Source organism: Folsomia candida, unplaced genomic scaffold, assembly GCF_002217175.1.
Source record: "Folsomia candida strain VU population unplaced genomic scaffold, ASM221717v1 Fcan01_Sc039, whole genome shotgun sequence".
Lineage (NCBI taxonomy): Eukaryota > Metazoa > Arthropoda > Collembola > Entomobryomorpha > Isotomidae > Folsomia > Folsomia candida.
Window position 1 is genome coordinate 62,961 of NW_019091231.1, and position 17,072 is coordinate 80,032.

The window sequence follows — 17,072 nt, forward strand, 5'->3', positions numbered from 1 at the left end:
AGTATCTGTGTCAAAAGGGCGGCTTTCTTCCTGTACTAGCGCCAATTGTAGCCACGCTGGTGGGTGGGCTTGTTGGGAAATGGCTAGAAAAATGAAGGTGGTGCTAGAAAGTTGGTACAAGAAAATCATGTCGCTAAATTCACAACAAGATGTTGAATTGGATCTTGAAGAGAAACTTAAAGCCGAGAAAACCAACATTTTTGGGAATGCTACAATACCGGACGAAATCAAGATTTTGCTTTTACAAAATTTAAATCGTCAACTTATCGATAACAAGAGGCAGGATGACAAGGGACCTGTACTTGTTAAAAATGCAGAGAATGAAACTGCTGTGCCATCGGAAGCGATTACATCAACGCGTGAAATTTCAAGTGCTACGCTTGAAGTTCTCTTAAAGGGGACAAGTGAACGTGGCCGTAAAATTCTTGAATTTCTGAAAGATAATGGTGCAAAGATAATTGCTGATAAAATCATCGTAAATGGCGTGACATATACTTTGGTGAAAATGAACATTCTTCTTGTGGGACTATGTAAAGGACTTTCAGCAAAATCCAATCTAAAATCAGACCCCGCAATGTTGAATTTGTTAAAATTCATAAAGTCCAAGTCGCCTCCAGTCGAACTCCTCCCAAATAGCGTCAACCAATTTATTGTCAAGCAGAAAGGAGGCCGTATAAAAAGAAAACCACAGAAGAAGAAGAAGAGTGTATGGATGCAAAAGAAGATACATGAACAAAAGATGCACAAATTGACAAGAAAAATGCAAAAGTGGAAACCATTTTAATTTCGTACAAAGTTTATTGAATTTTGATGTATTTCCTTACGACAACATTTTTGATTTAATAAATGAATTTTGTTATTTATAAATTCGTTGACTAATCTATCATTTTTAGAATAATCTTTCGAAAAATTACTATACACATTTCTTACACTAAAATTGTTTACTCGTTTCCATAAAAACCAAATTGCATAGTGTCCACATACGTTACTGTTTGGGGATTGTAATTGCATAGAATTTTGAACCACACCAGTCCCATGTCGTTGGATAAATTCGCGAAAATTGCTTGCATATTCATCAATTCCTACTCCGTAACTGCAGAAAAAATTTATTGGTAAGTTCCGGTTTTCAATAAACATGCATGTCCAGTGTTCGCCTGGGTGAGAAGTGGGTCGGTTATTAATCACAATTGCAATTGGGTAGTGTTCAAACACAAGATCATCCAACTCATTACAGGCACAGACGTCAAAAGTAATTTTATTTTTACAAAACAACCCCGATAGAATACGATAAATTTGGTCAGTATTCATCTTTACATGGAGTATTCCTTAAAGTAGATGTGACGATTCTTGTCGACATACAAAACTGCTTGATAATCACAGTGGCACAGGACAGTAAGGGCGGTGGTAGTTGCATTTCGTAGTTTTATCTCAATCTTCACACTGCCATGTCTTCGTATGGCGAATCCATCGTGTTGATGTCTCAAGTCAAAAACATATAGAGTTTTCCCATTTTTGAAAATGTCAAATGTTAGTTCTATTCCAGTGTCGAGATTTGTTAGACCAAGCCCCGAAAATACACTAAAGTAAGCTTCAATACTTTTCTTATTATCAAAGTCCAGTTCAAACGTTTGAGATGTTACTTGCTCAGAGTTCACCGTTACAGTGATGCTCGATATATCTGCTTGAATAAAGTTAAATGGGTTTTCATTGTAATGACCGTGTACGGCCTTACTTGAGACGATGCCAACTACTAAACGATCAGGCAAAAGACCCGTAATTAGACTTTCATTTGTATATTGTAATGTTCCAGATGATAGGGAAAATGATTTCAAATCTCCTCTTCGCATTGGATAACAAGCAGGCTGACCCTTGTCCATTAATCTCAAGTGCCCCATAGTAATTGATGGAAGTAGTGTATGTTTTTGAACAACTATTTTCGCTTCCATAATCTCAAGTTGTGCTGCATCTGATCCGCTAGAAGAAGTCCTGCTGAGTAGACAAAAACTGTCCGGTGCACGATAAAGTACTATTTTTATATCGATTCCTGGAATACAAAATCGGTTTTGATTAAATATGTCTGTCTTCAGTTTTCCACAAAGTTCAAAAACTTTGCTGTTGTTGGCCAATTTATCCCGAGTGTTCCACCCTTCATCTCCTGTACTTGGATCGACTTCTTTGTGATATAGTGCACCCATTGCTTGAGTCTTGGTATATTCTTTTCCAAAGGACAAAAGAGTCTCCAAGTAGGCTTTGTAGGGGTATAATGAAGTAGGTGACGTGATTTGCGTATCATTAAAATAAATTGCAACTTGACTAAACATTGAGTGTAGAAAATTGTTAATTGGTGCAGTATTAATTTGAGCGGCATCTCTATCTGCGCCCTTGCTATCTACAATCTTGCAGCGAATATAGAGCTGAGTTTCAGAAAAGTCGATGTATTGGGAGTCATTTCCTTGAATAATAAATGTCAGAGGAGTTGATCGATCTGAAATGTTGGTGATTGGATGGTAGTCGACCCTGTGGGAGCTGGAGAGAGTCAAATCATATCCGGGTTCCGAGAAGAGATCAGTCTCTGACCGTATAAAGTTCATGACCTGCTTTGCTTTAGCCATTCTTGTTAATCAAATAAGGATGGTTTGGAGATGAGTTTTCGTGTGCTCGTTTTTCTTTTCTTGCTTGTCGTTTTCTTCAAACGTTTGACAGGTTTACGTTTTGGTTTTCGCTTGATTTTACGTTTTTTTGATTTACGAGTAGTCTTCGTTTGTCGCTTTCGAACTCTCCTTCGTCGTCTAATCCTCCCACCAGACTGCCCGAGTAGACTAGTTCCAGCCTCTTTTAATGCACTCATTGCATTCGAACGTAAGGAGTCTTTGAATGATTGTTTGTTGTTTATAACGTCCAGCGCAATATTTTTAACGGCTGATTTTAATGGAGGCACAACGTGTGGTAGCAATGATCTGACAAAGGGTAATAAACGACTTGCTATGGCACCAAAGACACCACCAAGGCCAGCTCCCTTTTGTCGATAGTAACTTGCCTTATAAGCCAATGAACCCCCAATCTGAGGTTCGTAGGCCTGGTAGTAATCATCATCATCGTCTTCAGAATACATTTTTAGAAACGTTTTCTCCTAAAATGGAGTGTAGCACTAAAACTTCCAAATGAGAATGGTGGAGGTTGAGCAAACTCGTTCCTTATATACATATGAATATGGTCCATCGATGGTTTTGACACTGCCACATATTGTAAGTTGGTAAATGTTTTTGAAATTATTTTGTCAATGTCAGTATAAGGATTTACAAAAGATCTTAGAATTGGTGCTGAGGTTTCGCCAACATCACAATAAACATAATGTTTCGTATTGTTTGATTTAAAGTTAAATTTATACTCTGCACTTAAGCTGGAAGAGGTATGAATTTTATGTGAGAAACCGAGTATGTTGGCCATTACCGAATTAAATTCAAAATCATAGCGGACATCTTCCACAAATGACCATGTGGATAAAAGAGTAAATCCATTATAATGTTTAAAGACAAAGTTTTGCGTAGTCATTGCATCAAGTAAATCGTCAAATGTTTCGATAATACTATTATTGCACACTGTTATCCACTCATAGTTAGATTTATGTTCAGAATAATTATTATATTTTATGTTGTCAAGTGGGACAGTATCTGTATTTGTTATTTTTTCATTTGTCGAGGTAGGAACATAATTATTTGTTCGTTTCACTTTGTACAGTTCATCGCCCTTTGCAAAACGAATTGGTGATGATGGGTAACTACATTCTACCAAGGCCACTTCGTACGAGTTGGACTCTAAACTAATTGGCGAGCTTAACCAGTTTCTGAAGCTTGATATTGTATTGTCCTAGAAGTGAGAAAACGAGGAGTTGCTCTCAATGTGAACATAAAAGGACGACATGGTGAAGTAATTTCAATTGCGACGACTAAACTTGTGTGACGTTCACCAAGTTCTTGCTGAGGGTTTTATAGTCAATTGTCTGACTATTTCCTAATTTTCGTATGTACAACAAACAAACTCTACAATAAGTATTGCTTTGGATTTCATACTGAGTCACTATTCTAGCCAAATTTATTAATTCAGTTTCGCGACTGTTTGGAGGACTGCATACGGTATAGTTTGAATTTCTACCGTCAATTATAAAGTATGAACATATTATCGTGAGTAGCGCTATATCTAACACCAACAAAAACAGACTCAACCAAACTAAATGTTTTGGCACGCAGTAAAATGGCATCTTGAACACTCTGCGAGTGACTAACTAATGACAGGAGAAATTTTTATTATTTATGATGAGTGCCAAACATTAAAATTTGAGGCTATTTGAGGCGTTTGGGATAATTTGAAGAATAACTTGGGCGGCCTAAAGTCTCAAATGCCCCGCCATCATTTCTTGCCAGCCCATGTACACACATCTGAAAGATTTTTTCTCGTAAGAAATACATTGAGGGTTAATGTGAGACATTCGGAGTAATTTTAGGCATTTGGGGCAAAATGAGTCATCTGGGTGAAGTTGAAGTTGAGAATTTAGACAATTGGGGTATTGTGAGTCAGTTTTGAAATTTGCGCTACCATTTCTGCACATGTAAATACATCTTAGAAATTTTGACTTTCGCCTACAAATATCCCATACCTATCAATGTTAAAAGATATGGGGGTATCCTACTCGTGCTGGGCGCCAAAATATATCCACTTTATACCGCTAGTACTGAGGGTAACGCCCAGCCCATACCTATCAACGTTAAAGATATGGGGTATCCTACTCATGCTGGGCGCGAAAACAGTACCAGTATAACTACTTTAACTCCTGTCTGAAAAAGAGATGCATATTCATGTCTGTAACCACCGCAACTTTTAGATGGCGTTGAGCGTATACGAGTCACTCTTTGAAAATCACCAGAAGGTGCACACAATTGTTCAAGTGGCGGACTGCTCGGATTTGACTCAAGTATTCAGATTAGAGTACCGCGGTAAGATTGTGTCCGTGACTTTGTGTGAGTTGTTCCTTACTTGGTGTTTATTATAATGCGCGTACATTTCACACCAAACACAATATTTTTTTCCAATATTAATATTTCGAGTCAGAATAGCTACTTTGGTATTTTACAAACTGAAAATTTTTTATCTTTCTACAGCTTCAGACCAAACTTACTTAATCAATTCTGCATTAGGAGCCGGAAGTCAGCAATGGACAGCTGACATTCATCTGCACCCTAATTCCACCACTCCTCCCGTTTCTATTGCAGTATGAAATACATATTGATTTCGGCTCATAAAATTAAATTTATTAAAAACCTTGCCATTATTTATTAGGCAGATAATTGAGAGAACCAGCTGCGATATGATACAAACCCCTGATATTTTGAGTGGTTGTTCAGTCTCCAGTAGGCAACCAAAAGAAAGATTTCTTATAATCGGTTTTCATTTTTTCTGGTTTTTGAAATTTTTTTAGGATTGGCTTTTGTACAGACTCTGCAAGTTTCGACAGAGTCTCTAGTAGAGACCTACATCGGAACAACAAATTATTACATGAAAAATAAGTAATGGCAAGTAGTGCCTCAAAAACGTTATTTCTCATAAAAATGAAAACCCGTTTACAATGGGGGACCTCAGACACACGAAAAAATCGTCGCTTAGAATGTCGCTTACTTCCTGATAAGCGAGCTCTGGAACAAGGGAACAGAAACTCAACTCGGAAGTGGGGTTAAGGTCGGTTAGCTCCAGTCGGAACAAAATTTTACAATTTTCATAATTTTGGCCATGCTATCGATAAGCGAAAAACGAAGCGAAATTCTAAGCGACGATTTTTTTTGTGTGTCTGAGGTCCCCCAATATTTAAAAATCGGTTTTGGATGCCCTACTTTCCAGCCAGTAAAATTCTGTCATCCCGTTAGTGCACCACCCTCTGTACATAGATAAAATAATAATATTGAAATTTGAGAACACGACTATGAAATTTTACATGTATGTAGATCCATGCATAAATACATACGCTAATGTAAAACTAGTTTGCATACGATAGCCCGGCTTTGAGTTTTACACATTCTTAAATAGCCAAATCGTCGTATATAAACGAATTTTATATTGTAAGGTAGCGCTGACAAATTAGTTTAGACTTTTGATCCTTAGTTTTGATCTTTGACATTGCTAAGGATGTTTTAGTGTGCAGGAAATTTTTTAATTTTTTACCAAATGTAATAGCAAAAAACACTTTAAACTATTTTGGATTAGATTTATTCATCGCTGGGACCGGCTTCATATTACTTTATTAAGCTTTGGCCTAAATTAAATATACAAAAACTCGAATTGTAAAACATTGTAAAAATTAATTTCTCTACCGCAATTTTCTGCTTCACAACTCATGATGAATACTCAAAATTTCAAAAGACCAAATATATAAATTCTTTTAATTGAGAGCTCACTAAAGGGATGAAACTCTACAACCAATCATGATCTCGGGTATTCGAAGGTTTGACCTATGCATGCAGTGGTTCTCTCCTGCTGATTTTTCCTTCAATGAACATTTACAGCCAGTAAGCTGTGCTTGTGCATACTTTAAAATCCAACTGGTTGACGCAAGTAATTTCTATACAATTGAGACGGGCACAGCACGATCGAGTTTCAAATACACTGAGTAAGCATATTTACATATTAAACAAATAACGGTTAATCAAAATTATTCATAATATGTCAAATTTACCTTGACTACCAGCGTGCCCAACGATGTTGGGCTGGAGCTGGAAGCCGTGAGTCCAGTTAATAGTACGGACCCGTCCCAATTGTGGGGTTTCGTGAGATGTCCCAACTAAGGATGAAATTGTAATACTCCTGAACCATAACCTCCATCAAAACTTTGAACACATTTCGGCCCGCATTCTCATCTTTCCCTGCAAAAATTCTCCTTGGCAAACCTTGGGCACGTTCGCGTACCTACAACTTCAACAAGCGTGGTTAAAGTGAGGCGAACATGCTAGCGGGGAAACAGGTTGAGTGGGCGGCGACAAGAGAAGAAACCGGGGTTAATGTGTTCAAAGTTTTGATGGAGGTTATGGTTCAGGAGTATTATGAAAAATACTCGCTCTTAAAATACAAAATATATAGTGGTATCATTTACAGCCGCCATGGCAATATATTCTATTGAAGAATTGGAAACTATGAATCACTTAATAAATCTGACGTATGAAATATTAAGGAAATTTTTTGGGATCCATTTTATTTCTGAATTTGCGTCTTCTGTTCGTATTTATCCCAGGTGTTTTTAAATTTCTGGTTTATTTTCCAATACATATGCACCATGAAACCGTCTGGCAAATCTGGATCATTCTTATGGAATCATTAAACAAGAATAGCCACTTGATGTGTATTCAATAAATAGAAAATTGTTTGACAACTACATACATAAAATAAACATTTACCATCAGCTTTCTCGCCTACATTCTTTAATTTCACTTTTATTTCTTATTCATAATTACAATTTCAAAGGTTTTTGGCTATGATGCAATAAATCATATAATTACAAACAAATTCGGCATATTTACATACATACGAGCTTTTTACGCCAGTTGGTTTAAAATTTAGAATACGAACAATGGGTCAGCCAACCTGTATAATTCCACACATTTACTAAACAAATTGAAGTTCAAAACTTGTCCCAAGTCGCAAAAAGCACAGATTGTTTTAACACTGACGGGGCGTCCATAAATTACGTAACGAACAATTTTCGCGATTTTCTAGGCACCCACTTCCCTCTTTGACATGTGCAACATTGGCCTTGTAACCAGGGTACAAGTTATATATATCACTGAGTGAGATTTAGTGAGATTTACTGATATATATCACTCATCTCACTTGGGGCTGAGTGAGAAATATGAGAAATAATAAGATAAACTTGTAGTTCATGACCCCGTCCGCTAGGTGGCGCTAGTGCATGGCTCATAAATCTCGCTATTTCTCATATTTCTCATGTCTCACTATTTCTCATTATATCTCAGTGAGATGAGATTTCTGCAACCCTGCTTGTAACCCCACTCACCTCTCGTTATCCGCTACATAATTTATGAACGGCCCCTTATGAGATTTTCCGCCTTGATCTCAACTTGCAGAATACATAAGTAAGGATGACGAAACGTTCCAACTCGTCGATCTCCTTGTCTCTGAAATTGGTCGCATTATTCTACCTAATTGTGGGTTGTATTTATTCTTTAACCAGGAAACAGGAAGAGAACGAGTTTTACAGAGTTTTGCATCACCAAGAGAATTGGCAAGTTATATTTTTGAGAATAAAGTTGCTCCGTCACGTGCTCACAAAATTTTCAACAACGTCTTCCCGCCACCATCCAAAAAACCTGTAAAGCTTTTATCTCCTCAAGTTCAAATACTGATTCCGAAAATTACAGCGGCAATGACCCAGAATATTGTAAACACCTTATTTTAGCAATTATTTAAATATTTTTTGTGTTCCTTGTAACGTTAATTTACTTGATTGCTTGATCTACTACTTGTTTTCATTAGCTGCGTATATGGATACCTAATAATTTCACGATAAGTTGCTTATCTGGTTGTGTAACTATTTGGTCCTACAAATTGTCGTGAAATTACGAAGTATCAACGCAACCAAAGCAATTAGAACGAATAGGTATGAATTCTGCTTAATTTTTGCGTAGGACAACCCCACCTTTCCACCTTCAACAAACCCCACTAACGTTTTTATTTCCGGAAATGCCAAGTTTTCGAGAACCTCGAGACAAAAGAGTCATACAGAATCCATTTCAACACGGCACGAATCGTCCCGACATAACCAATTTTTTAACGACACGGGTGACCCAATCAATACATGCGTCCGGCTCCATTTCCGGCAAGGTGTTGAAGCCACTTCCGCCTTGGTGGTAGGATTAGTCAGCGTTCCCGGCAGTGGGAACACGTGGCTTCGCTATCTCCTCCAACTATCAACTGGTGAGTAAAGGAATAATACTTCAAAGTTGTTTTTTTTACCACCCTTAAAGTGATGCTCTGATACCTAATTTCATGTTATTCGCAGTATTATTTCTGGGAACATATTTTAAAATTCTGGACGACAGATTTGTAGAGAAAGTGATTCCAAATTTTATCAAACTATGCACTCCAGATTAGGAAAGTTTTATGGTAACGAGGCCTTCAGAAAAATTGAAACAATCGAAAATGGTTTAAAACAACTCGCCGCCATTTTATTCATACATTTACCCATTTACCTGGTCATTCAGAATTTTAAAATAAATTCCCATGGCTAGGAAATGATTAAAATGTGCCCATTTTGACGATTGAATCCTACATGAAGACTCAGATATAAATTTCGTATTGCAGGAATTTACACCGGAAGTGTGTACAAAGATGAGGCCCTTCTAAAGAATGGTTTTCCCGGTGAAGGTGTCACCGACGGACGTGTCATAGTCGTTAAAACGCACGAATCTAACACCACAGCACGGGCACAATTTCAAAAAGCGATTCTACTCATTCGAACCCCGGCCGAAGCCATTGTCGCCGACTTCAATCGATACATTGCCGGACACCTGGGTCACGCCGGGATGGAGCCATACACACGGAACCGAGGACGATGTACGTAAGTTTCTTGATCATCGTCGCATAAATTTTACCAAGTTACGCGGTAATACTTAACCCTTTAACGAGTATCATTGACTACAAGAAAATGCATTAATTCGGGTACGTAATATTATTACGTACTTAAAGTATGTTGTGGTCATGGTTGTGAGACGAGGAATTTAGGAGTTTTTATAAAACTCGATAAAACTGAAAAATCAAAAATTTAACATTGCGTTAGATTGGGAAATATCCTAATTTTTGGTAAGCAAATTTTCAAATTTAGCATTGTCTTGGGATAGGAGAAATCCCTCAAAATTTCAACAAATCTTAGGCCGCGGAGAGAAAATGGTGAAAATCAATGACCTTCTAGAAACGACAATTGTCTTCCTTCCGCGCCATGACAACGATTTTTCAGGACGACTTTTGTTTTACTCCAGAAGTAAGCTATTTCTTACAAAACTATAATTGTCTTAGCTACGAGTTAAAGGGTTAAATTTTTAAATACTTAAAACAATCTGACTCTACAAACTAAATAAATACTTACACGAAACATACCTACATATTTCTTCCTTAAAAATTCATTCAATTTGAAAATTGGAACAAATTAATTACTCATTTAAGTATTCGAGACTAAATACGTATTTCATCATTTTATCTCGAATGTGTCAGACTGGATGGATTTCTCAATATACCCGATAAATCAAGCATTCATACATAGAGTGCAAAATGAGTAGTCAATAAAATTATTCATTTATTCTTCATTTACATATATGAAATGAGTGAATATTTCTGCAATATTCATAAAATTTGTAAAAAATTAGACACCCCCTATTCATGAATTTATTAATTTAATATCCGTAATGAATAAATAGTTTATGTACTCGATACCAAATATGTGAAGTTAAACCGGTTTGGTTACAATGGGATATAAATTAAAGTCCCTATTTAACGTATGTAATGTTGGTAACTGATTATCAAAAAAGTCAAAAAATCACGTAAGGTATCCAGAAGCTTTAGTAATTTCTGGATTCTTTAAATTACCAAAAAATAATTTTGTATTTATTCTACCGTCGCAGACTGGTCGTCCTTCGTATCATGGAATGCCGACTCGTGGTTACAAACCAATCTGAATTGGATTCAGGGTTTTCAAGATCATTTGTTCATTACGACGTATCACCAACTGTACATAATTGATTTACGACTACTCGTTCTTAAAACAATTATTTAATAAATTATATACAACGGATTGCCCAAATTTCAGAGTTCAAACTACGAGACAGGAACTTATCAAAATTCTTGATTTCCTGGAGGTAAAATTATCATTTTCCTATTTTGCGTCGTCGATATTTTATTTATTTCTATTTAATTATTTACAATCCAATGCTACCAAAAAGCAATCAATCTTAAAAAGAATGTTCACATTTTCAAAGATGAGTTCGGTTTGAACCCTTAATTTACATACAATTCAGACTGGATACATTTTTTAAAAGTGTAACAGAATTTTTAAAACCTGAAATGTTGAAATTAATTCAAAAAAATATTTGTTATTTCTTATTCTGCATATGCTTGCTTTAATAGTAAACACTTAAAGTTTCTATAAATGCTAAATGTCGCTCTAACTTTAGGTCTCTGTCACCGAAACCGTAATGAATTGCGTGATTAAAAAGAAAAACGGAAGTTATTAACGTCCCAAGAAAAATAATTCTCACTTTGATCCATTTAATTCGGAAATGAGGAAATATTTAGCTACCCAACAACGCCTCGTGTATAACGCCATCCTGCACAGAATTCGAACAAAGCCCAACATGACCACGATTGGATAAAGTCTTACATAAATCGAAATTTCGACATATAAATATCGCAACTACACCCATGGCTCGAAAAAGGATGCATTTTTAAATTACTAATGTTTAAAATAAAAATTATATTGATTTACGAACCAGAAACTTACAACATTATTTGCCGTTAATCCCCTTGCTCTATAACGTAGATCACTGTCGTTGTTGGGCCATCCATAAATTATGTCATCGAAAATTATGGATTCTAGACAACACAAAATAATTAATAATAAACAAAACAATTCAAAATTCACTACAAAATAATAAATTTGAAATAAATATGTTGCGGCATCATGATCAACCCGGAAACTTTCCGACCTCCCCTCGTATTTACATAAACAAATGCATATTAATTTCTATTCATCCGTGGATATAATATGAGTTGACATGCTTAAATTATATCGTCAACTCATACTTTTCTCTGTGTATAGCAAAAAAGGTCAAAGGTGAGCAGTACCATGGCCAAATTCATTTGCATATACACGTGGTTAATTTATATCTACATACTTACATATCTCATCTCATATTCACTCTTTATTCCAAAATTTCTCCCAATCCCAGCTGCTAAATACCATATATCGATCTAATTTTCCACAATTAAAACACAAATTACCTCAAAAATCCTAAACTTTGCATTAACCATGTCCACAAATCTATTAAAATTCTACTACTTTACCATAACATCGATATTTCTTGTCATCCCTACGTATGCGAAAAATTCAAGCATTATTCAAATTAATAGTGCGCTTAAGTTCTTTAGCGAATATCCAGATAATTCAAATTCAACCCACTATAACATTTCGTACTGCAATCCCACCATGCCAACCGAGTTTGGAGGAAAAATAGTTGACCTGCAAACGGGTGGGGCATGTTTTAACATTTACCCGAAAGAAAATTGCACCGGGTGGTTTATTCGGACCAGCATGTCCCCAGAAACTGTAAACGATCCAAAAACTTTCCAGTGGGTGGGGGAGGATTTGATGAAGGAGGATTTACGCATTGGGTCAGTGGGCCCTTGTTTTGACCGGTGTGACCCGAGAAATTGGCAGGGAGATGAAAAACTAGTCGTGGAGATCACTTTCTATGAGGACTATAACTTTGAAGGTATAGTGTATTTATTTTCTTTATATAACCACACTAGTTAACGTTTATGTAGTGAGTGGATTAGCTCCTTAGAAAAATTATTTGGGGTTCTTGCTCCATGAGTTCACTAATCGGGTTCAAATGCACTTTTAGAAGCAAAAGGATGATTTTGAGGATTAATTGTATTGTAAACAGAATTACGCCAATTATCTTAATTTAATTTACTTCCGTTGCGGACAGACATTCAAAGTGTGAAATTTATCGCCCGTCGTTAGACGGGCTTATTCGCTAGTTGTATATTTGAAGAAATGTCTTTTAAATCATTATTTTAAAAAGTTACATGAACAAATACATCAGTTGCAACATTATAAAATAGTGAGCATACTGGCGTCGCAGATCTCGCAAATTGAGCGTTGCAACACAACTTGCGAAGTTTTACGAAATCTTTGAATCTTTCACAACCACCGTCATGATCGATGGGGATGGGTGTTTCTTAATAAAACGACATTCATGGCGCTCAACTGGTATGAAAATCAGTGGAGGTGCAAATGCTTGCATCGAGCTACACTCTGCGCCCAGCTGTGGCGGGGAATTCACCCAATTTCGGCCTGGATATTTAGAGCTTGACAACATAATGAGCTGGAATTTGGGCGGCGAATACAACTATGCTGGCGTGGCATTGGCTGTATCTCGATGTGGCGCATTTTGCAATAAATCAGTGCCCCTCATCAGTCCAGATCAACTTCCAGCAGCCCTGGAAAAAAATATGGTCACGTTTTACGACTATTACGGATATTATGGTGAGTTGCAGGGACTCAAATTAAACTAAAATTGATAAGCATTGGTTGTTACAGATTAGGGCATCCAAAATCGGTTTTACCGATTTATCGGTGAAGAACCGGTTTTCGATTTCCCGAAAAAAAAACAGTTTTAAAATTTTCCAAATAAACGGGTTTGTCAAAAACCGTTTTCGAAAAACCCTGTTTTTACATACTCGAAAACCGGTTTTCGGCTTTTAATAAAACAAACTTTTTCGAGCTAATACTTAATGTTTCTTATCGTTGAGACAAGAATTTACTGTTCTGTAAACCTTATTCCCAAGTTTGGATTAATTATAATTTAATGGATAACATATAATTTTGCATTCAATTTTTAGCTATCATATTTGAAAACTTTTTAAAATTTGCACTAAAACCGATTTTAAAAACCGATTTAAAACAGGTTTTGCACCGAATCAAAAACCGGTTTCGTAATATTTTCTAAAATCCGATTAACAGGCTTGGGCAAGATACTTTGTTTTAAGATACAAGATACAAGATAAAGATACTTTTGAAAAAAAATCGAAGATACTAGATACAAGATAAAGAACGTCCGGGAATGAATGGGAATGGTCTGAAAATGTGGTCATAAAATCACAATGAGTTATCGGAATTTTAAACTTTTTGCATATGTATAATACCAAATACGTACCTACATAATTTAATTAATAGCTAAGGCCGCCACACCCCCGTTGGCGACTAGTTCGATTTTCTTGCGAAGATTTTTCATTAAATTTTTTCCCGAAGTTTTTGCCACTTCCGAGGTGATTTTCTTCCATCGTCCTTTGAATTTTCGAAAGGTGTCAGGCACATCTTGAAGCCGGGAGTATACTGACTTAGAACGTGCCCAGAATTTTTCGATTGGGCGGAGTTGGGGTACATTAGGTGGGTTGATATCTTTTGGTACGAAATCAATATTTTTCTTTCTGAGGTACTCGGTCACTTTCTTTGCATAGTGACAAGTGGCGAGGTCAGGCCAAAACAAAACTTTATCATTTTTGTGAAACCTATTAATAAATGCTTCCAATCCAGCCTTGACGCAATTTTTCAGATAAATATCTTGATTGATATTCCCTTCGAGAACTACCGGGTCTGATACATGTCCGTGACTGGAGATGCATTGCCAAATGCAATATTTCTTTGGAAATTTGTCTTTTTTTCGTACTTTTTCTTCATAAGCCACTTCAGAGGGATCCGAGCTATGAAAAAAATGACGCCCTGGAAGATTTGAAGGGTCAACCGGAACATACGTTTCGTCATCCAGGATCACTACTTTTCCACGCATTTTCTTCAACAATTTTTGACAGCAATCCTTGATCCGACTTTCTTGTACGGGCTTGTAATTTGGTGCAGGTTTTTTGGTCCTTGCTTTGATTCCTAATTTATGGACCTTAATTTCCCCCAGGTAGCTTTTGGAAATTTTGACTTTCCTGGCAGCTACAGCTACTGACGTTGATGGCTTGGTTTTGAAAATTTTTTCAATTCTATTTTTCACTCGAGTGGTCGCTAGCTTCGCCGGACGACCAGCTGGCTTCTTGAATTGTACATTTTCGGAATCCTTGAACTTTTTTATGTAGGAATACACATTTGAACTTGGAATTCCTTCCTGCTTAAAAAAGTTCCAGGTCACCTTGGAGTCTCGGTTGGCTGTCGTGTTGTAGAACTCCATCACTCGTTTTGCTAACAGCTCCCTTTCAAACAAGCTTCTTCTACCCTTATCCATTTTTGAAATTTAAGAGTGATATACCAAATTGACCCTAATGAAGTGGGCTTTCAGAAATTTAAATTATTATAGTTCGCGGGTTTATTGATTTGTCAATATACTCGCTAGAGCGCGCATTCCCATTCATTCCCGGACGTTCTTTACTTTATTCTCTGTTTTTGCCAAGATACTTAGATACTAACAATGGAGGCGCAAACCATGTTCAGCCCAGATTATTTTTTGACCATGTCAGTTTGAGAGAGGAAGTCTTCAGAAACAACATTTGGTTCGGCACTTGGGCAGATGCGCAAAATTCAGCACGTTCTGGGCGCCGCAAGTTTGCAAAAACGCACGATTTTTCGGCCAATGCCCAGCGCGAGCTCAACTTCGTGCGTTTTTGCGAACTTGCGGCGCCTATAACGTGCTGAAATTTGCGCATCTGCCCAAGTGCCGAACCAAATGTTGTTTGTAAAGACTTGCTCTTTCAAACTAACATGGTCAAAAAATAATCTGGGCTGAACATGGTTTGCGCCTCCATTGTAAGTAAAAGATACCTTTTAGTATTTTTTTAAAGATACAAGATAAGATAAAGTATCTTAAATATTTAACAAGATACAAGATACTTTTGATTTTTTTAAGATTGAAAAAAGATAAAATTTCATATTTTTGCCATTTAGGTATCGCCAGTAAGATGAAAGTTTTACTTTTGAGTAGGTAGGAAAACATTGAAAAACACCTTCCACTAGCAAAAATAAAACGCATATTTTCTTAAAAATTACAATTACTACCTCATAAATCATAAGAAAAGCGAACTTTAGATGTCGCGGGTAAAATATTTTGCAAAAGGTATCTTGTATCTTAAAAAGTATCTTAGATACTTTCCTCTGGATGGAAAATATCAGGTACAAGATACAAATACAAAATACTCATTGAGGATTTTCCAGATACAAGATACTTTGAGCTAAGGCGGCTGGAAGATACAAGATACGAGAAGTACCTTGTATCTTAAAGTATCTATCTTGCCCAAGCCTACCGATTAATCGAAAACCGGTTTTGTAAAATTTTCCAAAGCCCGATTAATCGAAAACCGGCTTGACGAAAATTTCAAAAATCGAAATAAATCGAAAATCCGATTTTCCAAAATTTTACGATTTTGCACGCCCTTACATATACAGTTACATATGAGCTGAATATATATTTCCCGTAAATTTTCAGGTCACCCCACCTACGTCAACCTTACCGGTGGCTGCGTCACTTTGGCTAATAATGAAGTTATAAAGTATTTATCCATCCGTACCTACGGCCAATGCGTGGTCCTCTACGCTTTAGAAGGGTGCAAAGACACGAGGGGATACCATGTTTTGCAAATCGAGGGAAAATCGAGAGATTATTATGTCCAGAAACTTCTCACCCAAACGATCCCATATTACACGAAATCTGTCCGGTTATGCGGAAAAGAGGAGGAGGAAGCCCAAAATGAAGATCCAGATGCAGCCAGTTCTTGCATGTCTTTAGCGTCTGCTCCCATTCTCTCGGGAATAATATTGTTATCATTTATTGGAATGGTTTTAATTTCTCTGTCAGCTTTGGGAGGAGCTCAAATTTTTAAATTCTACCATTTCCATCAAGGCAACACAGCAATGCTAAATGTGTCCTATAAATCTGAGAGACATAGTGTTTAAAGGGTTGTGAAAGTTGCTGAAGTAGAGAGACAACTTAAGAATGAGATTCTTTTAAGGTTTAAGTAGCCATTTTTAGATTTTTGTTTCATGATAAGTGTTTATGTAATGTATGACTAATATTTGGTTTTGAAATTTACCATACGCAATAAACTTTATAAAATCTCTTTCGACCTAATTTTAAGGACAGGTAATGTATATTTACAAGGCAAATGTTCGATAATTAAATCTCATATGTGGATGAGATGAGTTTGATTTATTTAGTTCACCGCGAATAAATAATCACGCCCATGGTTTTTGAATTTCACTAATGCGCTAATTCAGCTCGTGGCACTGATTTAAATCTCTTCCCTGC

General features: G+C 36.6%; 2 protein-coding genes across 3 annotated transcripts; one reads left to right on the plus strand and one right to left on the minus strand.

Annotated features, from left to right (window-relative positions):
• Nucleotides 1–1,310: 1,310 nt before the first annotated feature.
• LOC110861230 (uncharacterized protein F54H12.2-like) lies at nt 1,311–2,612 on the minus strand. Its single transcript, XM_022110335.1, has one exon. It carries the CDS (start codon nt 2,610–2,612, stop codon nt 1,311–1,313), a length of 1,302 nt encoding a protein of 433 aa, XP_021966027.1.
• A 9,379-nt stretch (nt 2,613–11,991) lies between these two features.
• On the plus strand, nt 11,992–16,895 carry LOC110861287. Of its 2 annotated transcripts, none has more exons than XM_035844567.1 (2): nt 11,992–12,539; nt 16,254–16,895. In XM_035844567.1, the coding sequence occupies exons 1-2, from the start codon at nt 12,077–12,079 to the stop codon at nt 16,718–16,720; spliced, it is 930 nt and encodes a 309-aa protein (XP_035700460.1). In that variant the 5' UTR covers nt 11,992–12,076; the 3' UTR covers nt 16,721–16,895. The 2 variants fall into 2 exon arrangements, with proteins under 2 accessions (XP_035700460.1, XP_021966083.2); XM_022110391.2 differs by lacking the exon at nt 11,992–12,539 and adding an exon at nt 12,615–13,318.
• Nucleotides 16,896–17,072: the final 177 nt, after the last annotated feature.